The sequence below is a fragment of the Bos grunniens genome, chromosome 5 (genome assembly GCF_055505025.1).
Source record: "Bos grunniens cultivar Pamir isolate PY7600 chromosome 5, Bosgru_T2T1.0, whole genome shotgun sequence".
NCBI lineage: Eukaryota > Metazoa > Chordata > Mammalia > Artiodactyla > Bovidae > Bos > Bos grunniens.
Window position 1 is genome coordinate 58,186,907 of NC_141169.1, and position 25,713 is coordinate 58,212,619.

The 25,713-nt window shown below is 49.7% G+C and overlaps 1 protein-coding gene across 6 annotated transcripts; it reads right to left on the bottom strand.

Moving 5' to 3' along the window:
* Window positions 1–742: 742 nt before the first annotated feature.
* IKZF4 (IKAROS family zinc finger 4) lies at window positions 743–25,713 on the bottom strand. 6 transcript variants are annotated; one of them, XM_086400664.1, is made up of 10 exons: window positions 25,409–25,702; window positions 17,130–17,181; window positions 14,033–14,182; window positions 12,210–12,303; window positions 10,821–10,925; window positions 9,576–9,836; window positions 8,439–8,606; window positions 5,869–6,018; window positions 5,287–5,418; window positions 743–4,570 (listed from the first exon to the last, which is right to left on the bottom strand). In XM_086400664.1, the coding sequence occupies exons 3-10, from the start codon at window positions 14,117–14,119 to the stop codon at window positions 3,810–3,812; spliced, it is 1,758 nt and encodes a 585-aa protein (XP_086256790.1). In that variant the 5' UTR covers window positions 14,120–14,182; window positions 17,130–17,181; window positions 25,409–25,702; the 3' UTR covers window positions 743–3,809. The 6 variants fall into 6 exon arrangements, with proteins under 6 accessions (XP_086256790.1, XP_086256789.1, XP_086256792.1 ...); XM_086400663.1 differs by having other exon boundaries at window positions 17,130–17,184; window positions 25,409–25,693; XM_086400666.1 differs by lacking the exons at window positions 12,210–12,303; window positions 14,033–14,182 and having other exon boundaries at window positions 25,409–25,713.

Sequence of the window (25,713 nt, forward strand, 5' to 3'; positions counted from 1 at the left end):
TTGGTCTCCCCATGTCATTCTTCCCTCTAACCTCCAGCTGAGTCTCCATCTGGAGCGCGGAACCCACCACGCTTACTAATTATGCCTGGGCTTCTAAGACCCACTCGAGCAGGAGTCTAGGGTGAGACACCTTCCGCTATTCGAGAGGGCGCCTGCGGCCTACGTAAGTGGTGCAAACTTCTTGTCTTGAAGTTTTATTGGTCTCCCGCGTAAACCAAGCTACTCAGCTTCTTTTCTCCACTGAATTTTCCTACTGAGCTATCCTCATTCTATTGTTCTCTATATCTCTAATTAGCATATAAATAGTCGCCTAGGCCGTCTCTCCTTCGAATACCCTGGATCAGCTGGGGCTGGTCCCCGGCACTCCTCCACTTCCCATTCTAGTTTGAAAATTCTTCTGTTCTGTAGTAACATCTTGAGCATTCTTGTTTGGTTTCCTCTCAGTCTTAAGACTTGTTCATCTTCAAAAACGTGCGAAAGTGAAAGTGAATGCTAAGTTGTGTCCGACTCTTTGCAACCCCATGGATTATATAGTCCATGGAATTTTCCAGGCCAGAATACTGGAGTATGTAGCCTTTCCCTTCTCCAGGGGATCTTCCCAACCCAGGTCTCCCACGTTGCAGGCAGATTCTTTACCAGCTGAGCCTCAAAACATTTAGTAGTTGGTATAATACGCTACAAGGAGGCCCCCCTCCCTCCCAGCAGAAAAGCAAGGCAAAGGAAGTCTGCAAAAACAACCAGGGGTGTTAAATTACTCATGTTTATTTATAACAGACCTTCAGCCAGTACAGTACAAAACTTACAGTAGTATATCTCCGTTACACAAATATTTACTTACAATATATTACATATACAAAATGCTTTGCAATAAGTCTCAAAAGCTAGTTTAACTCCTCTTGAGAAAGGAGAAAAACTCTTTAAAAAAAAAAAAAAGGAGGGAGGGGGCCCCAGAGGAAGAGGAGGAGGTGAAGGGGTAAGATCCAAGGAGACACCAAGCATAGGCTACAAATGAAACCCTGGGAGAGAGAGAAGAGAGGTGGTATTGCACTTACTTCTGTGTTTTATTTTTTCTTTTGTTCTCATAACTTCTGATTAAAAATATATATTATATATATATTATGTACACAAGGAAAGAAGCTGCCAGAAGTATTACAAAATCGCATCCGCAGCTTGGACACTGACACGAAAAAACAAAGGTCTGGAAAAGTGTCTATTTAGAAATTTTTTTGTGTGGTGTTGATTTTAAATATCAATATAAAAGGAAAACACCTCTTTTCTCCATGTGGGTTTCAATGTGTGTTTTTTCTTACTTTTTTTTTTTTATGCAAAAGGAGCTAGGAGAGAGCATGAGGATGTTTGAGGTTCCAGAGCTGGAAGGCTCTGGAAAGTAGGATTTTGTACCTAAGACCCTGGTTAAAGTGCAGTGATGGTCTGGAGAGAGACAGAGTGCCCTTCTCTCCCCTCCTTAGCACCTGGTCTTGCCCTTCCAGTCTCTGCTCTCATGGGCTCAGAGTATGGCCTCAGAGCATAGTCCTTCATGTTCCAGGAGGTTACAGGTGCCAAAACTGACAGGGAGGGGATGAGGCACCCCAAGGCTCTGATACCCCAGAAGGGACTAGTCCTTATGAGGTGTCACCAAATACACAGCAGACGCAGAAGAGGTGGTGAGGGCAGGTCTAATAGGAAGGGGCTCGATAACCAGGAGAGTTGAGGGGAACCCCAGATATGAATCTCAACTCTGCTGCCATTCTGAAACAAGGAGCCAGTTCCCTGGGGGTGCTCTCAAGAAGACTCTCCCCTTCTCCAGAGACCACTCTCCTCCCAAGTGGCTCCCTGATCCCCTGCCCTTGGCAGCATCTGTTTATTGCTACATTGTCAAGGAGAAACAATCAACCCACAGTGTCCCTCCCTGACAATCTGGTTCTCTTGGGGAGACCACATAGTGGGGGAGAAGAGGAGAAAGAAGTTTTTAGGGTCTCCCTTCCCATAATAGGATAAGGTAGACTCTCTTAGAGCCCTTAAGAGCCCCAATCCCAGGGTCTGTTCCTTAGCCAACCCTTTACCATCCCCCTGAATTATCCCTGATAGGGAGTGAGAAAAGTAGGAGGCAAAAGAGCCAATAAGGAAAGGACATGTGGAAAGAAAAATGGAAGGGGATAGAAAAGGGGAGGGGGAGAGAGAGAGAGAGAGAGAAAGAAAGGACCAAGTGTTACAACTTGTGAGGTGTTCTGTTTGGTTTTTACTTTTTAATCTTTAAATATAGAAAAACAGGCTTTGGTTTGAATCTCAAGGAAGCAGAGAATGGGATGGCTGTGGCCTTGGGCAGGGAACTCTTGTCGAAAGAGACCTCCACTTGGCGGTGGAGCTATCCCCTCCTGCCCCCGTCTCACTATCTAGGTTACCCAAATAGCCAGGAGTCTCTGCAGCAGCCAGGAGAGTGCCCCCTCCTGCCCTACATCTGGGAGCTGAGTGTAGAGGGGGTAGTAAAGGATGACTCTCCCAGCTCAGTTTTGTCCATCCCATTCTTGCTGGCACAAGAGTGGAATCGGGAGAGGGGCCTATGCCCTTGCTCATCCTGGGGATAATTTTTGGTTATACTGAGAGTTAGGAGAGAGAAAAGAGACATCCTTTTCTCCCTGCCACTGATCCTAAGAACAGGGCCCAGGAGTCCGGGGATGAGAGGGTGAATCCTGCTAGGGGGGAGAAGGCAGCATGACTTGGGGGCTGAGGATACCCCCTTGTTATCAGGCAGCAACCCACCAGTTTCTCATAGGACAGGGACCTAGGAGCCCCTGAGAGCCCAAGTAGGTCACTAGAGTGAGGAAGTTTGAGAGGTGGGAGAGAAAGAGAGGAATTTTGACCCATTCCCTTCCCTGGTTCCCAGTTAGGCACCTGTGGCTCCACATGTGTCAGAGACAGAGGATTGCTGACCTAGCCTTGGCCCCTGAGAATATAAAGTCGGGGCATTCCAAGGAGAGAAAAACCACCACTGAGTAGATGGGCAGTTTGAAGAGAGTACAGCAGTGTTGGGCGTTGTTTGAGGAGAGAAGAGAGAGAGATCACATTGGAGAGGCAGATCCCGAATGTGGGCTTTGGGGAACTCTAATTCCTAGTGGGATGTCAAGAGGACCCTCAGTCCCAGGGTGCCTGGGGAGAATTTCTTCAGCCTCTCCTACTTCCAAATGAGGGATTTCTTCATTTGATCAGGAGTTGTGCAAGCTGCCTAAGGTGAGAGGGCACAAGAGGTATGGAGTACCAGGTTGAAGGGTCCCAGAGAGCAGAGGTAATGCCACAGAGCTAAGGTAGGAATAGAGAGAGCGATCAGCATCAAAACAGAAGAATCAGATACAGCAAAAGATGAGGACCTAAATCAGGAAGCCCAGGGCCTCTTAGCACTAAGAGGAGCTTCCTACTCCTGGGGCTGTTGGAGAAAGCGCAAAGAGAAAAATTAGGCCTACAGTGGAAGGGGACTGGGCAGGAAGGTGGGGGTGTGATAAGCGATATAAGTTAAAAAAAAAGAAGCAAAAGAAAACTCAACAAATTATATTAATAAATAACTCAGTGAGTATGGTGGGATGAAAGGAGAAGAGAAAAAGGAGAAAGATAAGCAAAAGACCTGTTTCATCACAACGCTTAGATCAGTCAGGGGGTAGGAGGGGCATGGGTGAGGATGGGTCAGGGTCAAGGGTGAAGTCAGGTAGCCAGTGGTGGGGGCTACACAACCCAACTGCTAGGGACATGGTGGGGGCAGGGCTAGCCTCCTGCAGGCAGGGCAGTGGAGTGGTGGACTGCGGTGGGGCAGGAGGTCACTAGCCCACCTTGTGCTCCCCCCGGACAATGTGGGAAGAGAACTCGTACCGGTCCTGGCTGTGGTAACCACAGATGTTGCACTCGAAAGGGTCTCGGAAGCCGTGGCAGCCCATGTGGATAGTGAACATGACGTGGTCCAGGAAGAGGATGCGGCAGTGCTCGCACTTGAAGGCCTTCACCGGCTCACCACTTTCACCCACCACCCGAAGCACTTCCTTGGAGGGGCCTGGGGTGCCCCGCAGTAACCCCTCCTGTGGCTTGGGGTCCTCTTTGGCGTAGGCAGGACTGGGCCGGCCCACCACAACGGCGGGAGGAGGCTGGGGTGGGGGGCCCTGAGGGAGTGACACCACCCCGCCAACTCGATCTTCGTGGTTGCTCTCTGTATCTGTGGAGTCCTGGCAGCCATTGCTGGGGGAGGCCCCAGGGTCAGTCAGGGGGCCTCGGGCCCGGTAGAGGAGGGGACCTCCATCAGCTAGATCCTCGGGCCCCTCACCTGCTTCCCGGGACCCCGGAAGCTCCAGTCGGCCAGGGAGGGGCTGCATTTGAGTGTAGACAGAGCTGATGACGGGCGTGAGTTCTGAGATGCAATTGGTGGGCGGGAGGCGGAGGGGACGCAGATGTTCGGCCCCCACGAAGGCCAGAGAACCTCCAAAGCCAGGCTCCAGGCCGTGGTGTGCCACCAGCTCCACGTCCTTCTCATAGCCGCCCGAGTTCACATCGTAGGGGAGGTCTGAGAGGCTGAAGCGCATCTGCTTCTCACCTGCGGAGAGAAGGGTCTCAGGAGGGCTGACTCTGGGTAAGTCCAAGCTCCCCTAGGATTCCTTCTTTGTAGGAATCCTACAAAGATTCCTAAAAAGGATCCTAAAGAATCCTACAAAGGATTCCTGTAAAGAATCCTTTACACCCTCCTTTCCCTGGGGATGGGTGTAACATTATTCACCACCCTTCATTTACCTCCCACAAGGTCAGGTCCTCTGTGGGGCTGCTCCCCAACCCTGGGCTATAATCTTAGAGAAGGACTTGGTCCCAACCCACTGGTCTTGAAAACTTCCTTCCTTCATTGCTCTCCATAAAGAGAGCTAATGGCCAAGGACCCCCATACACACCTTTTCTCTCTGACTCAAAGGGCCCTTCTCTCAGTCCCCATAAACTGACTTAAAGGGCCCTTCTCCCAGCCCCCATAAACAGAAGTCCTTGCCATTTTCAAAAACTGGAAAAGCCTGACCCCCAACCCTCTCCTCTTACAACCATCCTGAGAGCCCTCAACTCTGACCCCTCTTCCCCTTCGTGAGGGATGTTCTCCTTCTTCACTCCCCCCCGATTCTGGCAATACATTCTGAACACTAAGAGACCACCAGGCTGCTCTCTTCTACCCCAAGCAAATCTCCAGATCCAGCTGGTCTAATAGCCACCAGTGCTCAGATTTAGACAAGTGGTGGCTTCCAGCTGATGTCTCCTCTCCAACTGGACTCTTACCTACAAACTTCTGGGGGGTGGAACGCTTGCGTTTGGTGAGGCTGTTGGCCAAACGATCAATGAAAGTTGGCCTCTCAGAGGATGAGTGCAGCATGGAGTCTGGCACCATCTCCAGGTCCCGTATCTCATCACCTGGTGGGAGGGAGCAGGAGTGGGGTGGGGAGGGCACAACAGGCAGGAGCAGCTGAGCAGGGGAAGCAGAGGCCCAGCTGCCTTTGCCTGGAGAAAACCAGCAGGTCGGTAGCTGAGGAAGGTAATATCGGATGCCTGGGAAATGGCACTCTGCTTACTACACCCCATCTAGAGCTCACTACAGCACATTTCCGGCGATGTGGGGACAATTATATGCATCTGGCCCTTGAGTGCATACCTCCTGGGTGCTCTCTCTCTCTCCCATTAGACTGACAACATAGATGAAATCCTCCCTACCTCTGGATCTCCCTGCAGCACCCACCATGGGGCTCTGCACCAACTCGGGTGCTCGGCACATATATCTGTTTCAGAGATCCCATCCCTCTGTGAGGGTAGGTGCTGGGGTCGCCCCTGTCCTGCACTCCTTGATGGTCCTGCCTGCGGCCTCACCTGATTGGCCAGCCAGAGCTTGGGCTTCAGTGCTGAGACTCTGCAGGTAGTTATGGCACCGCTCCTTGTGCTCCTCCAGGGTGCTCTGCTGTTTGTAGCTCCGGCCGCAGTAGTTGCACTTGTAGGGCTTGCCCACCGTGGGGGAGGAGACTGCAGAGGAGAGGGAAGAGAGGGCATTAGAGTCACTGCCTGCTGGTGCTGCAGAATCATCCAGGAGCAGGTATGCACGGGAGTGAGGAGGAAGGGACGTGGCTCAGTTGAGTTCTCTGGCTCATCTTTCTTTCCCCAGCTTCAGTGGCCAGATGGCTGAACCTTGAAGAAGAGAGACAATGCACTGGGATGGGAGGAGAGAGGGCACGTGGCTTCGGACTGTTGGTGGGCCTCAAGATGGCCACGTTGCTGTTCAAAGGGAGGAAGGACCCAGGGACTTTGCAGGGGATCATCCCTGGCAGGCAGGCTGGCCCCACCCCAGGATCTCAGAGTCTGGGGCCCAGACTGTGGTTTAACCTTTCCATGTGGCAGGCGGGTGTAAGGGCTGTTTATCAGACAAGGGGATTTTTTTGCTTACGAACTATCTGCTTCAGTTTGGGGGAAACTGGTGGGCTGGGGTGACAGAAATGAGAGCCCTCAGCTCTGCCAGGGTGGGGAGGGGCATGTTCACTGACCTTTACTTATATTTTTACCTCCATCCCCAGCCTGGTTTTAACTGCTCAGTTTTCTTTTTCGCTACACTGAGATATACCAAGAGAGCCCCAGAAAAACCATAACTGATACAGAAATTCTGAGAAGAGAAAAATAAATAAAATAACCAGAGGAAAGTAAAGGGAGAAAACACCAATTTTGGGGGTCTTCGTTTTTTTTTTTAAACAAAGAAGAGGTTATAAAGATTTTGTTTCCAGTGATGAAAAAAAGGTTGGGAAAACTGAGATCAACACTTCCTTTGAAAACAACTTGAGAGAGGATATTTGTGAAAGTATGTTGCCACTACTGAACAGGGAGACAGGAGAGGGTATCTTCAGGAGGCTGGTAATTACTACTGGCCCCTGCACCTACTCACATACACCTAACCTGGGCCTAGACTAAGTCACCAACTGCCTTTTTGCTCTTTCTTTGTAAACCCAAGCGGCTGGGGGATAAGATGAATGCTGCGGTCCTCGTCCACCCAAGACTCTTGGGGAGACGGTCTAACATCTGGGAGGGGAACTCCCTTTTCTTTCGTATAGTGTGGGCTGTGATAGAAAACATCTCACAGAGATGAGACCCAACAGTGTATCTCTGTCCACCTGTGTCCCTAAAATGTCCTGCACAACAACATCCAGTGTCCTCCCAGCTGGCTTCGCTGTGGTTGGTAAGAATTCTAGGGGGCCAAGCCATCCTTGTTCCAAACCAGCAGGGGGAGCCACCCTTTTCCTTAGAAAAGGAGTCTGACTTGCTCGCACCTGCTGCTCACACCTGCCATTAACTGGATTCCAGCGAGGCTATAGAAAGCTCTGTGATAATAACATCTACCTTGGAATTGTTATGAGAATTACATGAGGGAGGAGACACATGTAAAATATTTGTAGATTATAATGCCTGAATCAATAATGATCTTTCTCCCTAGTTCTCCACATACATAGAGAGAAAGAGGTCTCAGTTCCAAAGTAAGAGAAGCTAGAACGAGGTAGGTGGCTGGGGAAATCTGGAACAAGAGGGTGGTGAGGTGATTGTTCTGGCCCTTTAAATCCTGGCCCAGGAGAGTTTAAGAAAAGAGAAAAAATAAGGAAAGTTTCCAAGGACAGACCCTACTAATCGTTTCCCCTCTGCCCTTCTTCCTTCCTTTTCCCAATCTTGAGCTCCCTCCTTCCTGCCAGCTCAGCTCCTGGCCTTTTCCCAAGTCCAATTCAAAAGCTTAAAACTTAAAGGCTTCAAAAGTGCTGCCTGTCCAGCTGATCCAGAAAGATGGTGACTTAACCTGTCTTGGCTGGGGCTAGGAAACCTGGTTAGTCCGGGTCCCTGGCAGTGTTCCCAACACTGACCTCCCGGCACCCTCTGGATTTGCTCTTGCCTCTAGGAAGGTGACGACCTCGTGAGATGGGAAACAGAAATGGGACACTCTTTTCCTAGGCTCCCTTTCTTCTAGTTTTAGAGGCCTGTGGAAATTTACAGGAACCAGCCGGAAGTCTCGGGGAGGACAGACAGAGGTTGCCAGAGACCTCTGGTGTTTGTGCGGGGTGGTGAAGATGGTGACAGGTGTGGGGCTGGAGCACATCAGAGTGGAAGGAGGGTTGTCCCTGGTGCTCAGAAGGGAGGGTGATGGGCCCCAGATGGTTCTGGCATCAGCATGAACGTTAAAAGCCAAGTTAGGGAGGGTGACTATTGACAGCCAGGAATATCACCCATGCTCTTCTTGCTCCATGTTGCAGAGCATGGCAGATGTAAAATATCCCATCAAAGAGCCCCAAATGCCCTGGGGCCTGCTGCTCTGTTCTGGGAGTGCTCTTCCGCCCTCAGTGGTAGACACTGTAACCCTCCAATACTACAGAAGTGGCTGAGCTCTATTTACTGGGTATTCCGGACATGCGGCCTACCCGAGTGTGTGCGGAGGTGGCCAGTGAGTGCGTCGCGCCGGCGGCAGGCATAGTTGCAGAAGGGGCACTTGAAGGGCTTCTCCCCGGAGTGCAGCTTGATGTGACGCAGCAGGTTGCCCTTCTGGGTGAAGGAGGCACCGCACTGGTTGCAGTGGAAGGGCCTTTCCCCTGTGAGGGGAAGAAGAGATCACAGATGAGCGAGGGTAAGGAACCGTGAAGGTTGAACCTAGTCCCTCACCCTCTGCTCTACCCAGCCCAGGGAAGGAAGGTGCTCAGAACACATTTGCAAGGCAGGGCAGTGCCACACACACACACAAATGCTGCTTGAAAAGGACCCCTTGGGTACAGTCTCACCCTGAGAAGTGGACTAGAGGTGTGTGGCAGGGCGAAGGGTACTGGGCCTGGAATGCTGGGCCTAAGACTGTTAGCAAGAACTGAGCCCCAGAGGGCCTGCTCTGCCCCAGGAGCCTGGAGCCCAAGATAACTGTGAAGAGGCTTCTGTTTTCCTTTATTTAAAAGCTCATCAGACAGGGACTTCCCCTGGTGGTCCGGTGGTTAACTCAGCGCTTCCATGGTAAGGGGCACAGGTTTGATCCCTGGTGGGGCACTAAGTTCCCACATGCCAACTGGCATAGTTAAAAAAAAACCCATAAGACAGAAGAGCCCAAACAATACCCTGTTGGACTATAGGATCCTTCTTTTTGTAAAAAAAATTTATTTATTTGGCTGTGCCCGGTCTTAGTTTCAGCCCTTGGATCTTTGCTCTTCGTTACAACATGTAGGACCTTTAGTTGTGGCATCTCTGAGTTGTGGCATGTGGGATCTAGTTCCCTGATTAGGGATCGAACCCATGCCCCCTGAAGTGGAAGTTTGGAGACTTAACCCCTAGACCACCAGGGAAGTCCCCTATAGGACACTTCTTGAGGCAACACGTCTTCTCCTCCATCACCTCCTGAGACAAACACCAGCTTGCCTTTATAACTACAGTTGAGGAAAGTGCCAGGAAATACAGGTGTTGACGGGAGTCCAGATTTCATCCCCCACCTTTTTTTAGCAGCTAGAAACAGTGCTGGGAGAGACCTCCCCTTCCTCAGACGACCCCGCATGGCCTGGGCCTGGGGCGCCTGTGGTACTCACCCGTGTGGCTGCGCTTGTGCACCATGAGCACATTGGGTCCAATGCAGACCATGCCGCAGACGTCACACTTGAGCTTGCCATTGGGCAGGCGGATGCCCCCCGGGGAGTGAGGCTCCGGCCCGCTTCCATCACAGTAGCCCAGCGGCTCTGACAAGGAGTCTTCCACGATCACACTGTCATCCTTCTCCAGGAGACGCTCATCCGGCCCCAGCAGTCTGCTCGACTCCTCATCACTGTACATCTCCACCTTGATGGAGTTGGCTGGAGGGTGGGAGCGTGTTTAGGATAGAGACAGACCAAGGAGGGAGCCTGCCCATGGGCCAAAGAGGCCCTCCTTAAGTCCCAAAGACTGTCTCCAAGCCCTGAGACATTCAGGCTTTAAGAGAAGCTGATCTCCTAAGTATCCTGGGTGGTGCTATGGGGTCTTGCTGGGACCTGAGACAACCTTTGTCCTCCTCTCCCACCCAGGAGGCAAACAGGTTTCCCGAGGAAAAAAGTTGGGGTACATGGGATGTCTTCAGTTACTGGGGAGAGGAGGAAACTAAGCGGAGCCTTTTCCTCCACTCTCTTGTCATTAAGGAAGATGTCTGGCTTGGCCCCAGGCAGGAAGCCAGGGAGTAACAGTGGCGGGAAAACGGTACTAGGAAGATGGAGACGGCGGGCTGAAAAGAGAGCAAAACTGGAAGACAGACATAGCTCACGTTATCCTCCCACCCCATAGGACCGGACACCTCTGTTCCCCTCTGTGAAAATCTGGAGGGGACTGGAGGAGGGAGGAGCCATTGAGGAGAGAGCTTTGGCTCTGGCTCTGACCTACATTCCTGGCTATTCCAACCATTTAGAGAATGTCACAGATCCAGGGCCAGCGAGGAGGGGCAGTCATGGGGACCCTGTCTGGCAGGAGACTGGCGGGGGTGAGGAGGGGATCCTTCTCATCTCTATTTCCTATCTAACGCCAGCTCATGACCACTTCCATCTGCTCAGTTCCAGAGTTTCTCTTTGGAGCCTTTACCTTAATCCCACCCATGCCTCTTTCAATTCCACCCTAGTCACTAGGCAGTGAAGGTTCACCCTCCTCTCAGAAGTCACGGAAACCCTAGACATGGAGCTCCTTAGTGCTGTTAGGTACTCTGGGCCGGAAATCAGAGGGAGGCAGTGAGCGGGAAATGGCTGCCATGGAAGGTGAACTGAGGGCCAGACACACACTGGGTGCCCAGGGCCCGGGAGGCTGGAGGCTGCACTTACCACTGAGGGAGCGGCTGGGAGAAGAGTGCTGGCTGTTGGGGGTGCTCACTGAGGGCCCCACTGGGGCCCCGAGGAATTCCTTCTCCAGAGATGAGTCCCCGCTACCTTGGAGGAGAGAACAAGAAGGAAGGTGAAGCTGCAGCTTGAGCCATTTTCCGTCTACATCTGATCTCTTCAAAGTTCAGTTACATTTCACAAACATTTATCTTGTAGCCACGTACGAGGCAGCGTTGTATGTGGGGCACCATACCTGGTGCCCTCGCCAGCCTGGGTGCCCGGTGCTGACTTCCGCGAGCTCAGTGGCTGCGCCTTGCCCACCCTACCTTCATCTAGGCCTGAGGGGAAGAGCATCACTGCCTGACGTCCACAGGAAGCAGGGCTGGGGCTAGGCGGGCCGGGGTGGAGAGGAAAATGGGGGCCTTGCGAGGGAGGCAGTTCAGGACAGACGTTCTTCCCTACTGTTACTCTCCGGAGCCCCCGACACTGGATTCGGGATCTGCAGGAAGGGCAGCTGGAATTGTCCCTGAATCTAATGATAATAATAGTAATCATAATGATAGCAGCTAACATTAATTGAGTGCTTACTACATGCCAGGCATCATTCTATGCACTTTAAAAGAATTATCTCATTGAATCTTCACAACAACCCTGTGAAGTAAGGGCTGGTATGTTCTTTAATTTTACAGATGAGGAAACTGAGGCACAAAAACAGCTCTGTTACTTGTCCAAGGTCACAGAGCTGGTAGCGGTGGAACCTGGATCTGATCACAAATAGTAAGTACCCGTGTCCTTAACCCTCACCTGTGTAGAGCTAACTGGGAGTCACTGTTTCAGAAGGGGAGACCTGGGTCCATCTCACTCTAAAATCAGCAAAAATGTAGCTATTCTAGAAAACCTCCATCTGATAGTATTCCAATCACATAGTTACTATTTGACATTCCCTTGACAGTGAAATAATCAGTGTATTCTCAATATATATGCATTTTAACTTGTTGACAAATAGCTTTGTAAAAATGCTTTCTATGAGTGTCACGTATGTTTTTAAAAATCAGATAACATACCTGAATATACGAATCATGTCTTTAAAAAAAACCCTCCTCCCCACAATCTTCTGCACAAATATACATGTGAAATACAACACACGTAGATAAACACAGACACGGACACATATCACATAGGTAGACAGACATAAAGAGAACATACCTACGGGGATAAACACTGGGCTAGCCGTCTACATTATCTGCTAACATGAACATGCATAGATGTGTGCACACAGGTCTAAATATGGAAGACACAGAGAGAGAGAGAAAGAGAGAGAAACCCTAAAATTCATCCCTAAAGTCCACCTATTAGCACTTTACCCAATTTCCCAGCTATGTACATACTTACTTTCACAAAATAAAGATTCCATTATAAAATGGTTGGAGTCTTGGGCCTGAGGCAAGAAATCCGGAACACACCCTCCTGAGGGATCCCTCTCCAGCTTTGGTCAGTGGGAAGAAAACAACCACTCAGGACTTTGGGACCATTTCCCATTCATCTCCTCTACTAAAAGTCCCATTTCCCCCACTCTAGCCCATCAAAGCCTGAGGACATTCATTCACTACCTATCGAAGAAGCCTTACGGCTTGAAACCGAGGTTCCCCAGCTGCGGCTCTTTAGATGAGCCGTGGTTATCTAAAAAAAAAAAAAATGTTGCCCCCTATCAATACCACACACATATCACCAAGTGAGCATCTCAGAGCTGTGGGTTGAGACCTGTAGACTCAGACCCAGTTTTAAAATATGTCCTTTTAACTGAGTAGGGTTGGCTAAGGTTGGAAGGGCTGCAAGGGCTGACTTGTCCTAAATCACTGGATGTTAGTAATGGGGGAAGAACAGGGCTCCGGGGCCTGGTGCTAAGTCCTTGACCCTAAAAGGATGAGTGAGGTTGCTGGAAATCCATCGCTGGTCCCAGCCTACTGGGCTGAGGCTGCCTCTTGGGGCCTGGGGCTTGATATATGGGGAAAACATCCTTAAAGGGATATTTAGGGACAGTAAGGGGAAACGTTCTCTTCAGCTCTCCCTCTTAAGGCCTGGGTACAGGAGGAGCAGGTACTTCCAGGGTCACACCTGTAGTTCAAGAGGTTCTTTGATGCCATTGCCCTCCCTAGGATACAGGTAAGAGGCGAAACAGGCTCAGGCCAGCTTTTATGGGACTAATACCTGAAATAAATCCATTTCAGGGGTTAGAAAGTCTTTGGGGGCTCCAGGGATTTTGAGTTTTAGCCAGATGGTGAAGAGAACAAGAGTCCGATTTAGGAAGTTCAGCAGTTCCTCTCTCGGCCCCAGAAAACCCAGTGAGGGAATTTCAAATGCCTGGGACTCCCGAGAAATCCCAGACTACCAAAGCCGAGAATTAGGGTTGCCCTTAGGTCTCAGAGAAATTTTCTTGGTCAAAGTCATCCTAGGTTGGCTGAATCCAAACCCCCTGGAGGGCAAAGCCAAATCATGAGGTTCACATCAGAGGAACTAGGAGGTGGGTAAAGGGCAGAAAAGCAGGAAGGAGAGAAAGGAACTGGAGCAGTGTCCCACCAGCTAGATGTGTTTCCCAGTTGAGGGGGCCCAGCCCTCGGGTCCTGCTGCCCTTCCTCCATTCCTCCAAACAGAGGGAGGAGCCAGCTGTGGGGTCCCAGAGCCTCCACGCTTTTCTGAAGGGACCTCGTCCTAACTGCTTTGCCTTCTTGACCATGGGCTCCAGGGGGCAGGATGCTAGCCCGCTGGCAGGGAAGAGTGGGGACAGGAGCAGAGAAAGATGCCCATCCCCAGCTCTATTGTGGGGAGGAGGCTGAGGCCCCTCGCATCTCAGTTCCAGGTGGAGGCATCTGCTGCCGGGGCACCCCTCTTTACCTAGGTTCTTTTATGACCCATTCCCACCCCAGCCTGTCTCGGCATTTCACCCCAGGCAGCTCTACATCTGTCCCCAAGGCCTAATCAAGATATCACCACAAGCTCGCACTGACCAAGTCGCAGCCTTTGCTTAGCAACACCAAACACCCTTCCCCATCCTCCGCAAGTGTGAGGAGGAACGCCCCCTCCCCCGCTCCACACACAGCCCCCAGTCCTCTCCCTCTCCTCAGGCTCGGGGAGTTGTTACTGAATTGGCTCCCCAGCCCCAGCAGCAGCCCCCCCTCCCCGCCCCCCTCCACTAGCCACCTTCTGCCTGAACTTACATTATCCTTCCCTTGCCGTTGAGACCCTGGGGTGCGAGCGCGGCCGCCGCCTTGGAAACGGCGAGCGAGTGCGGGTGGTGTGTGCATGTCTGCGTCTCGGTGGCAGGCAGGGGTGAGCCCAGCCACTCACCTTCCAGGAAGCGTGGATTCCTGGAAGTGAGGGGAACCGCCGTCATTTCGCAGGCAGCGGCAGCGGCTCGGTGAGCAGAGGCCCACGGCTGCAGCCAGCGAGAAGAACTCAGCCCAGGGTGTGTGTGTGTGTGTGTGTGTGTGTGTGTATGAGTGTGTGTGTGTGTATGAGTGTGTGTGTGTGTGTGTGAGTGTGTGAGAGAGAGAGAGAGAGAGAGGGTGCGAGAGGTGGGGGGGAGAGAGAGAGAGGGAGAGAGCGCAAGCAGCACACGCTTGAATGTGCCTGGGGAGGGGGCTGGAGAGAATGTGTCTGTGCCTCTGGTGGGGGGGTCGCTAGGCTACAGCATCCCTTTCTCAATACGGTGAAGGGCTTGGGGTGGGGGGTGCACAGGGAGGGAGGCAGATACTGCTGCCCTCGTGCCCAGCAGACAAAGAGGAACTGCACAACAAATGCCTGAGAGACACAAGAGTGTGTGCAAGAGAGAGAGGGAGATGGATGGGCCCGCGGGGTAGGGGGAGAAAGAAGGGGGCTCCAGGGAAGGCCCAATCCTTTGCCAGCTGGGGAAGACAAGGCCTCAGAGGTCATGGGGCCCAGGACAAGGGGCAGCTTCAAGGCTCCAGATCAGCAGAAAGCCCCTCCCCCACCGAACTCAGGCCCTTGTCTTCCCTCCTTTTCTTCCTCCTCCAGGAGGGAGGTCGCTCTCCAGATTGGGGTGGGGTGGGGTGGGCGGGACTGACAGCCTCCCCCTTCCCAGCAGCCAGAGGGCCCTGCACAGTCTGATCTCGGGGCTAGTGTTGCACTGTGGCCTGGAGCCCTTTCGGATCCCAGGCAAAGTGCTGGTCTGGTCTCCCCACCTCCCATCCCCTCCTGTGCCCCTGGGGCCCCAGCCGCCGACAGCCCTGGATGAATCTGCCCTCCATCAAGACAAGGCCTCGGCTCCCTTCCCTTCCAGAAGAGCTGCTCACGGCCGTGCTGACCTACTTTGGAAGACTAGATTTTCTGATTCCAAGAATTAGGGGATGGGAGGGGCTGGAAAACTTTGGGCTGCCTACCTCTGGACCCCTTTCTGCCAAGGTTCCCTTAAACATTTCACAGTACCAGAAAACTTCGAACAAGCACTGCTCAGTCAATTAATTGCATGAGCTGGGTTTGAGCAACTCAGTTTCCCTAGAAAGATAGGGAGTGGGGGCGGGGAGAGCATCTGTGTGGTAAACGAATGGACTCTCCTTTCTTCCCTCTCTCCCCACCCCACTGCCCTCCCCCAACCCCAGGGAATGATCTTTCCAAAGAAAGAGATAAGGAAGGAAGAGGTGGACTTTCTGTAATTGGTTCTGTGCGGCGAAAACCTCTTTGGAGAACAGGAGAGATTCCCCCTTCATCAGTTGGCCAGGCAAGGGAAAGTCCCCGGGTATAGAGGCAGAAGAGTGGTGGTGACCCTCCGCCATGCGCTTTAGGGGGTGCACACTGCGACCTCTCCCACCGCTTCCCCATCAGTCCAGGAGAGATGGCTCAGCGCAGGGCAGGGGTGCGGAGGCAGCTCTCAGGAGACCCTCACATGGACTGTCTCAGCCATGTCTGGTCCTGCAGGGGTTGCTTTTCAGAGCTCATGTTAGCCCTTCCTTGACTCCCGGCCCCCCTCCCCCAGTCCCCGTCCCTCTCTATGGTAGCTGCTGACATCTAGAATTCTCAAAACACAGGTGAGTGGTTTCTGGCCTCCACTTTCATTCAAAAACAATCCTTTGCTGAGGACTCTTCTCATCTAGGAAGTGCCAACTTGCTGAAAGCTGGGAAAGCTTGGTTTCATAGCACAGTGATGCTAATACACTCAGTTTTCTTCTAATATCCAACGTTCTCCAGGGATAGGCTGAAAAGTGCTCCGTGGGTATTTCCTCAGCCAGCTTCCCAGTTTCTCACTTGCCTGCCTTAGGGGAGGGACTAGTTTTCCTCTGAGTGTCCTCAGCTCCAAGGCAGGGTCCTGAGAACAGGTGTTGTCCAGCATGTAGCAGGTATCAATGCCTGTACCAATCCCAACTCCTTCCCTCCTTAAGTGAGAAAGGGGTCAGAGTCAACTTCTTACTTTGACATTATGTGGGTGCTGCCAATAACTCTCATATGTGTATCTGGCCCATCTTGCAATCTCCCTTTTTATCCATTTTAGGGATATGAAAGTATCCCTAAAAGCCATCCATACTACAAGCTGGGATCTCTTCTGCCTCATAAGAGTATTTGGCAGGTATAAAAAGCTTTATGATCATGGAAAAGATAGGGGGAGAATTGGTCTCCCTCTCTCTCTACTTCAAATGTGTAAGCTCTTGGCCCACTGGCTGAATTCAGACTATAGACAAATTTGGCTTGCCCCATGGAACATTTCTTAAAATACAAATTATTATTTTTAAAGGGAGACATTCCATATAAAATCCTGATTTCTGATTTCTTTTGAAAAACTGGAAGCTTTGGCCACACTGGATACACATTCCGGTGGACCCTGCAGAGCTGTTGCTCCTTGAGGAAGGACATGTACTCTCCAGCCCATGACCATCCCCATCACTTTCTTCTGCTCATTATCTGAGCCCAGTTCACTCTGTTACATCCTACCTGGCCCCTTCAGGCCTTTGAGGTTTGAAACCCTGGGTGTCATGTTTGGTTAGTGACCTCGGCACAGGAGAAGGAACCAGATCTTGCTTCCACTACTTTGTTTCAAATCTCTTCTCTCTAGTAGTCTCCACTCACAGTACCCCTCTTATTTCCTTCCCCTGCTCCTATCCTCCAAGAAGTCTGGGAAGAGAATCACTTTTTAGGGAAAGTAAAATTAACAAAATAAACCACTCTATCTAGCACTACCAAAAGTGACAGTTCCAAGACTGCGATGCACTGGGACGTCACGTGCTAAGCTGAAGGCTCTCCACTCTGCTCCACAGGAGAGCGCGCTCCCAGCCCCTGACAAACAGAAAGCACAAGAGGACATACCAGACATATAGGAGCGGCCATTGCAGTCTTCTATGTCCATCTTAGAGAGACTCTGCTGGAAGAGAAAACAGCTACTATTAGAAGCCAGATCTGGAAAGGGAGTAGTTTTTCTAACATCCTGGAGTTAGCAAGAACCCTAAAGGACTACTTAAGTGTGCTCTGACCCTATTCTAACAAAGCAAAACCTCAGACTTTGTCCTGATGACAAAGACGATGTACCCTGACTTCCAAACCCCAGGGTCTCCTCCAACCCCCAACTTCTGCAGGCTTCCCCAGTCTCTCAGGTGGAAACGCTGTCTCATTCCGAACTGGTCCCTGATTGTGTTGTTTGGAGAGTAGACCCTCTCTCTGTAAGTGAAGCTGATGGTGTAGGAAAGGAGACACGTTACAGCTCAGTGCTCATCAGGCAAAGAAACAACCCCACAGAGTCGCTACACTTTGTTAAGAAGGGAGTAGTAATCTAAGAAGTTTAGATCCAGTCATTCAAGGGAAACATGTTTGGGTGGGCGGAGGAAGGGGGACGGGAAAGTAGAAGTTAGAGGAGAGTGGCCCACCTCAGGTTCAGAAAGGGGACATTAAATCCTTAAGTGGTTTCTTCTTACTTTTTGTCAATTACTTTGCTACCTTTATTTTTTTTAAAGGGGAGTTGAGGGGGGACCTGAATTTAAAATGCAGATTAGTCTATTTGAGGGAAGGCAAACAGTAATTGGCAGTAGAGTATTAAACAATCCAGAAGTGAGGACAATTAAAAGTGATAATTTGTTGCAATGAATTATCTTCTTAGGAGCCTGTGGGAGGAAAAAAAAAAAATCCCTATTTGGTAGAAATTTACATACATCCATCTCCTATCTAGAACAATAGTAGATGTTCAGAGCAGTGGAATTCATCCTTACATTTTCCAAAAAGTGAAAACCAAAAATGCAAAATTTTGAGAAAAGTCTTTGAGAATACTAGCAACAGTCTAGAAGAATGGAACTTAAAGTTTATTAAATAAGCAAATATAGTAGTAGCATTGACTGAATAGGGCTTCCCTGGTGGCTCAGCTGGTAAAGAATTTGCCTGCAATGCGGGAGACCTGGGTTTGATCCCTGGGTTGGGAAGATCCCCTGGAGAAAAGAAAGGCTACCCACTCCAGTATTCTGGCCTTGAGAATTCCATGGACCATACAGTTTATGGGGTCACAAAGAGTTGGACACGACTGAGTGACTTTTACTGCTGCTGCTGCTGCTGCAGCACTTCAGTCGTGTCCAACTCTGTGTGACCCCATAAATGGCACCCACCAGGCTCCACCATCCCTGGGATTCTCCAGGCAAGAACACTGGAGTGGGTTGCCATTTCCTTCTCCAATGCATGAAAGTGAAAAGTGAAAGTGAAGTCGCTCAGTCATGTCTGACTCGTAGCAACCCCAGGGACTGCAGGCAACCAGGCTCCTCTGTCCATGGGATTTTCCAGGCAAGAGTACTGGAATGGGGTGCCATTGCCTTCTCCACTACATACATCTAAAATTGCTTCCACCAGTCATCTAATGAAAAATAAATACCCCAGGGGCAGATTTTGGGGAGCTAGAGTGGGGCAAGGAGAAGTAAGAAGGCCTTCCTAAATGAACAATGCAAAGAAATAGAGGAAAACAATAGAATGGGAAAAACTAGAGATCTTTCCAAGAAAATTGGAGATATCAAGGGAACATTTCATGCAAAGACAGGCACGATAAAGGACAGAAACAGGAAGGACCTAACAGAAGCAGAAGAGATTAAGAAGAGGTGGCAAAAATACACAAAACTATACAAAAAAGGTCTTAATGACCTGGATAACCACGATGGTGTGGTAACTCACCTAAAGTCAAACATCCTGGAGTATGAAGTCAAGTGGGCCTTAGAAAGCATTACTACAAACAAAGCGCTAGTGGAGGTGACAGCATTCCAGCTGAGCTATTTAAAATCCTCAAGCTGATGCTGTCAAAGTGCTGCACTCAGGACTGCAAAAGGTCAGTTTTCATTCTAATTCCAAAGAAGGACAATGACAAAGAATGTTCAAACTACCATACGATTGCGCTCATTTCACATGCTAGCAAGGTTATGCTCAAAATCCTTCAAGCTAGGCTTCAGCAGTACATGAACCAAGAACATGCAAGTGAACAACCTGGGTTTAGAAAAGGCAGAGGAATCAGAGATCAAATTGCCAACATTTGTTGGATCATGGAGAAAGCAAGGGAATTCCAGAAAAACATCTACTTCTGCTTCATTGACTACCCTAAAGCCTTTGACTGTGTGGATCACAGCAAACCGTGGAAAATTCTTAAAGAGACAGGAGTACCAGACCACCTTACTGTCTCCTGAGAAACCTGAAAGTGAGTCAAGAAGCAAAAGTTAGAACATTACATGGAACAACTGGCTGGTTCAAAATTGGGAAAGGAGTACGTCAAGGCTATATATTGTCACCCTGTTTATTTAACTTCTATGCAGAGTACATCATGCGAAATGCCAGGCTGGATGACTCAGAAGCTGGAATCAAGATTGCTGGGAGAAATATCATATCTGGATATCAGATATGCAAATATATCACTCTAACAGCACAAAGTAAAGAGGAACTAAAGAGCCTCTTGATGGGAGTGAAAGAGCAGAGTGAAAAAACTGGCTTAAAAACTCAACATTCACAAAACTAAGATCATGGCATTCGATCCCAGACTTCAGGGCAAATAGAAGGGGAAAAAGTGGAAACAGTGACAGATTTTATTTTCTTGGGCTCTAAAATCACTGTGGACGGTGATTGCAGCCATTATATTAAAAGACACTTGCTCCTTGGAAGGAAAGCTATGACCAACCTAGACAGGGTATTAAAAAGCAGAGACATCACTTTGCTGACAAAGGTCTATATAGTCAAAGTTATTATTTTTTCCAGTAGTCACATATGGATTTGAGACTTGAACCATAAAGAAGGCCGAGCACCAAAGAGTTGATGCTTTTGTATTGTGGTGCTAGAGAAGACTCTTAAAGAGTTCCCTGGACTGCAAAGAGATCAAACCAGTCAATCCTAAAGGAAATCAACCCTGAATATTCATTGAGAGGACTGATGCTGAAGCTCTAATACTTTGGCCACCTGGTGCAAAGAGCCAACTCACTGGAAAAGACCCTGATGCTGGGAAAGACTGAGGGCAAAAGGAGAAGGGGGCATCAGAGGATGAGACAGTTAGATACCATCACTGACTCAATGGACATGAATTGAACAAACTCTGGGAGATAGTGGAAGACAGAGGCCGTGCTACAGTCCATGGGGTTGCAAAGAGTTGAACACAACTTAGTGACTGAACAACAACAGAGTGGGGCAACAGAACAGCCTGAGCTGCTATCAGGATTCTTGGGTCTCTTTGAAGGATCTCACTGAAGCAAATGGGTGAAAATTTGGTTTGAGTGTACTACTATATTGACTGAGGTGAGGGTGGGGGGTTCTGGAGGGCACATACCAGGAAAGCATCTATTATTCTGTTTCACCACCACCACACCCCTTATCGTTCTTGTCTAGTGCTGAGAGATATCATGCTCTAAAAAGTCTCACGAGAAAGCCTGAGACATGGGGCTTTGCTTCACTTCACAAAGCAGTTCTCCCTAGATTTCATTAGAGAGATTTCTAGTCTCACCTAGGAAGCCTGGATGTGGAAAAAAAAAATTCTCTAGGTTTATTTCCAGCTCCTTTTTTCTTGACATCCTCCCTGGTATGGACTGAGCTTTGGGACCAGACTGCTAGACCATGCCAATAATAAGTGGCTCCTTGAAGGGTCTCTTAGGGGCAATGATGAGAAGAGCCCAAGTCCACAGTGGCTAGTGAACTCTCTGGAATTAGCCTAGAACTTCGGTAGTTAGAGATGCAAATATGAGGGAGGGCCTTCCCATACTCATGGGATCCCTTTCATTTCCGAATCATTAGCTATATAATTGCCCTTTGGGATTTTGTAAAACTCAAGATGCCACAGGTTATTTCCCTCACACACACACACACACACACACACACACACACACACTCACACACACACACACACACACACCCCCCAATGCAGGAGAAGCAAGAGTGAGCATGTTTTTCTCCATTTTCTGCTTGGAGAAACTGAGGCTCAGAGCAGATAAGTGACTTGTCTTAGGGCTCACAGTGAAGCTGGAACAACGAAAGGAACCCCAGTTTCCTGTCTCTCTGAGATGTGCTCTTTCCATTAAACCGTCTTACTTCCTTTCTTAAGCCAGGGTACTCAATGCCTTTGGATTTTCTTGCTTTTCCCTGGTTCTAGTATCAATTTCCCTGGTTCTTACATCTTTTCCTTTGCTGTGATCCCCATGGGAGTGGGGTCTGTTACTTAAAAGAAAAAGCCAGTTCAGCAGGCTCTACCGGGAGAAACATCCTAATGGGATTGTGTGTTTGTATGAACCCGGAGCTAGAAAGGCACTAGGTGGGAAGAGCAGTTGAAGCATAGAATTTCAGTTAGTACTGGCTCAGGAAGTGCATCTCATTTTTGGACACCTGTCCAAATGGTCTTAAAACAATTTCCAGAAGGGTCTGAAGGAGTTGTTTTCTGAGTTGAACTTGATTCCTAGAAGTAAACTGAGCTCTTCTGCTTCTTAATTGTTCTCAACAGGTGCTCTATGACACATCTTGGGCAAAATCAGTCTTTAGCTGCCTCCAACTGGTCTAAATGCCAAGTTGGGAGCCCTGGGAGTGGGATGGAACTGAGATTCTGCTGCTCCTGATTCTGGTATTCTGAGAGCCAGGAGCGCATCAAGAGATGTACTTCACTGTTTGCTCAAATCTCCAGGCAGCATATCCGTCTCCACCTTCCCATTCCCGGCTCCCTGGCCTGCCAGGCCTCTCCTTAGAGGAACTGGGTCAAATTAGGCAGTGCAGATTGGAGACACACCAGAGGGGGAGGAGGTATAATGTGAGAGAAATTAGCAACACAAGATAGGCTTAGTTCAAAGATCTCAAAAGGAAACTGACTTTACAGCAACACAGACATCATTCAGTGATGGAGGTAGGCATATATGTACTGTAAATTCAGTTCAGTGAGCTGAATACAAAGTACCTAGAAACAGCCAGCTTCCCAATTTAAAAGGAAGTATCTCTGTGAGGAGGGAGGAAAGGTTGGTCATTGTAACCTGAGACAAAGATTTTCTTCCTTGTTCTTTCAAATGCACCTGGCACCCTAAACAGAGCCCTCCAAGGCCCTGGCTTTCTCTCATCAACATAATGTTGCATTTGAACAGGAATGGGCAGGAACAGGTATTCCCTTCTAGACAGAAGATTTCCCACCACACTTCCTGACAAGCAGCAACTGAGACCAGTCCAAGGTCTGACTTCCAAGGTCAGGCTTCAGCTACCATCCCCATCTCCACAAAAACATACCCACAGCTCTAACTATTGGTGACAAAAATATCAGAAAGTCAAGTTTTCTCTATGTACTGGCTCTGAAAGCCTGAAATAAGGTGGACATCACAAGTAATGAAAGCTCTTCAAATCCTCCAAAGAATCCTGTTTGACCCAGTGATACTCCAAAATTGGAATTTAAAACACACTCCATGTGGCTTCATGGGTAGAAAGGTAGTGACAAGGATGTTGCTGAAAAATGCAGGTGGAAGTGGAGAGAGGGCTAAGTCTCCATGTCATCCTTTTGGTTGCAGTAGGGAGAAGGGGAATTTTTTTCCTTTGGTCTCACTTAGGATCTGAAGTGAAGCCCAGGGATCATTATTATTTTAAAAATATTTATTTATTTGGCTGCACCAGGTCTTAGTTGTGGTATGTGGGATCTTTGATCTTCCTTGCAGCATGTGGAATATAGTTCTCTGACCAGGGGTCAAACCCAGGCCCCCTTGGGAGCGTTGAGCCATAGCCACTGGACCACCAGGGAGGTCCCTCCCCAGTGATGATGATGATGATGATTTTAATTTTTATGGAGGTTTAGTTGATTTACAATGTTGTGTTAGTTTCGAGTGTACAGCAAAGTGAATCTCTTACACATATATCCACTCAGTGGGCAGCAAAGTCATTATGTTTTGTGCTTGAGAAGTCAACATCTGTTGAGTAGAACAAGATATAATTCTGAAGCTGCCAAATTGAGGGCATCTCCCACCATCCTGGGGCCCACCCCAGAAGGTCCACTGAGACCTCTTCTGATTCCCAATGGTAAGGCTATTTTCTTTTATAAAGACTTTATCTCAGGAGCCACTAGTTTGACTGTTCTTGTGATCCAGGGAGCTGTCTGGATTCTCTGAATTAGGCTGTAAGTGGGGAAGGCCGAATACCGCATACCGCATACCCCAAAGAAAGATTCACTGACCTACTGGCAGACCCATGAGGAGATGAGGAATTCCTGGCTGGACATTTCACATACCCTACCAAATAAGATGCCACACCCAGAGTGTCTAATTTGGCCTTTTATCTGGTCTTGTCCTCAGAATTTGAGTTATCTTAAGTGGAAATATTCTAGGTAGTCAGACACCTGTTGTTAATGCTTCCTAAAGTGGCTCAGATAGTAAAGAATCTGCCTGCAATGCAGGAGACCCATGTTCAATCCCTGGGTCAGGAAGATCCCCTGGAGAAGGGAATGGCTACACACTCCAGTATTCTTGCCTGGAGAATTCCATGGGAAGAGGAACCTGGCAAGCTACAGTCCATGTAGCCACAGAGCTAGACAAGACTGAGCGACATTTTTTTTTTTTTTCTCCCAAGGAAAAGTAGCAGTAAGGGGTAACAGTCAGGCCTCAATAGTCTTCTGTTTGGTCATGATATTGGAAGGCCTAGAGTTGATCTGTGAGCAAGTCACAACCACACCAGGCTCACCACTGATGCTCTGAGGGCTCAGACTGGAGAGACTAGGGTAAGCTGGAGCTCTCAAACATGTAAGTGGGGGTGTTTAAGTCACAACAGTAGACAGTTTTGGAGAAGGAAATGGCAACCCACTGCAGTATTACTGCCTGGAAAATCCCATGGATAGAAGAATCTGGCACGCTACAATCCATGGGGTAGCAAAGAGTCAGACAAAACTGAGGGACTTTCACTTTTTTTTTCCCCCCAAGGATATGAACATGTACCTTCACACAGGCAAGGTGAACAAGTAGCAGTAAGGGGAAGTAGCCAGGCCTCAACAGACTTCTGTTTGGTCATAATATTGGAAGGCCTAGAGTTGACCTATAAATCACAATCATACCAAGCTCACCACTGATGCTTTGAGGGCTCATACTGGGGAGACTGGGGCATAGCTGGAGCTCTCAAATATGTAAATAAATGGAGGTGTTTAAGTCACGACAGTAGACAATTTTGCTTTATAAGAGAAGGGACTGAGGTGAAAGAAGTTGTTCAGTGTTGACACACTGTGGTTGGTGATATATCAAATCTTCCTGGAAGCAGAGTCAGTAAATTCATGACCTTGGGGGGTACCATATTTTCTAAATGTCTCCTATCTAAAGTCCCATGTTCCCATTAAACATTGTCACTAGACAGGATCACTCATAGTTTGTTTTTTTTTTTTAAAGCACAGAAATCAAACAATGAGATTCTACAACTCTAGCAAACTGGGGTAAGAAAATAACTGGGATGGGGCTGTGTGAGGAGGTACAAGGAAGGCTGTTTTAGTTTAGACTTGCTTCCCAGGTCTGTTTTTCTCTCTGGTTGTCTGCCCCAGGACTTCTGCCTGTTACATTTCTTTCTTAACGCTCCTATGCAATGAATCTCTTCCTTCCCAGCCTTGCTTCTCAGGTTCCCCGGACTTCTCACCCTGCATAGTGCCGCACACAGCACTTTTTGCTCCACCCTAAGTTTCTTCTCTACCACTTGTTTCTCCCACTCTGCTCATTGCCTTCCCATTTAGGCCTATGTCTTTCTCGCTAACCTTCTTGACCGACATCTCCCCCTAGCCACCCGCAGCCTCTTGCTTCTTTGCCAAAGTACCCAGTCTAATCCTTTCTCCACCCTATCCTTCTATTCTACCCCAGCCTCACCCAACGAAGGAGCGTCGCGCACGCCAGGTCTTGCCTGTCCTCGGTTCTCTGTTTTGACCCATCTCCCGCCTTTTTAGGACGCCTAGGTCCCTGCTACATCCCTGTCAATCTTATGGCCTCGCGCCAACCCCTACCCCCCACCGCCAGCTTCCTCCCTTAGGCCTCAGCCCACCCAGCGACCCTCTCCCCACCAGGCCCCCGCCCACGTGTCCCCCTCCCTTCACGCCCAGGCCCCTCAGGCCCCGCCCCCGGCGGCCGAGGCCCCGCCTCTCGCGCTTCGCCCAAACCCCGCCCCTCACTCACCTGAGGCAGCTCCGCGCGCGCGCAGGATGGGGGGGTGAGGGAGAGGGGACGGAATTGGGAGAGAGGGAGGCGGGGCAGCGGGGGTCCCCCACTCTGGCCCGGACGGCCCAGTGCGGGGGGAGTGGGGTCACTGAGCTGGCCACAACCGGGCCGGAGGCGGGACCCGGGCGCTCAGCGGCGGCGGCGGCTCCATCTCCATCAGCGGCTTCACCTGAGGAGGGACAGGCCCCCCCCCATAAACCCCCCCAGTACGACTGTCCCCCTCCCCTGAACAACTTCCGGTCCCACTACCAGGCGACAGGCGG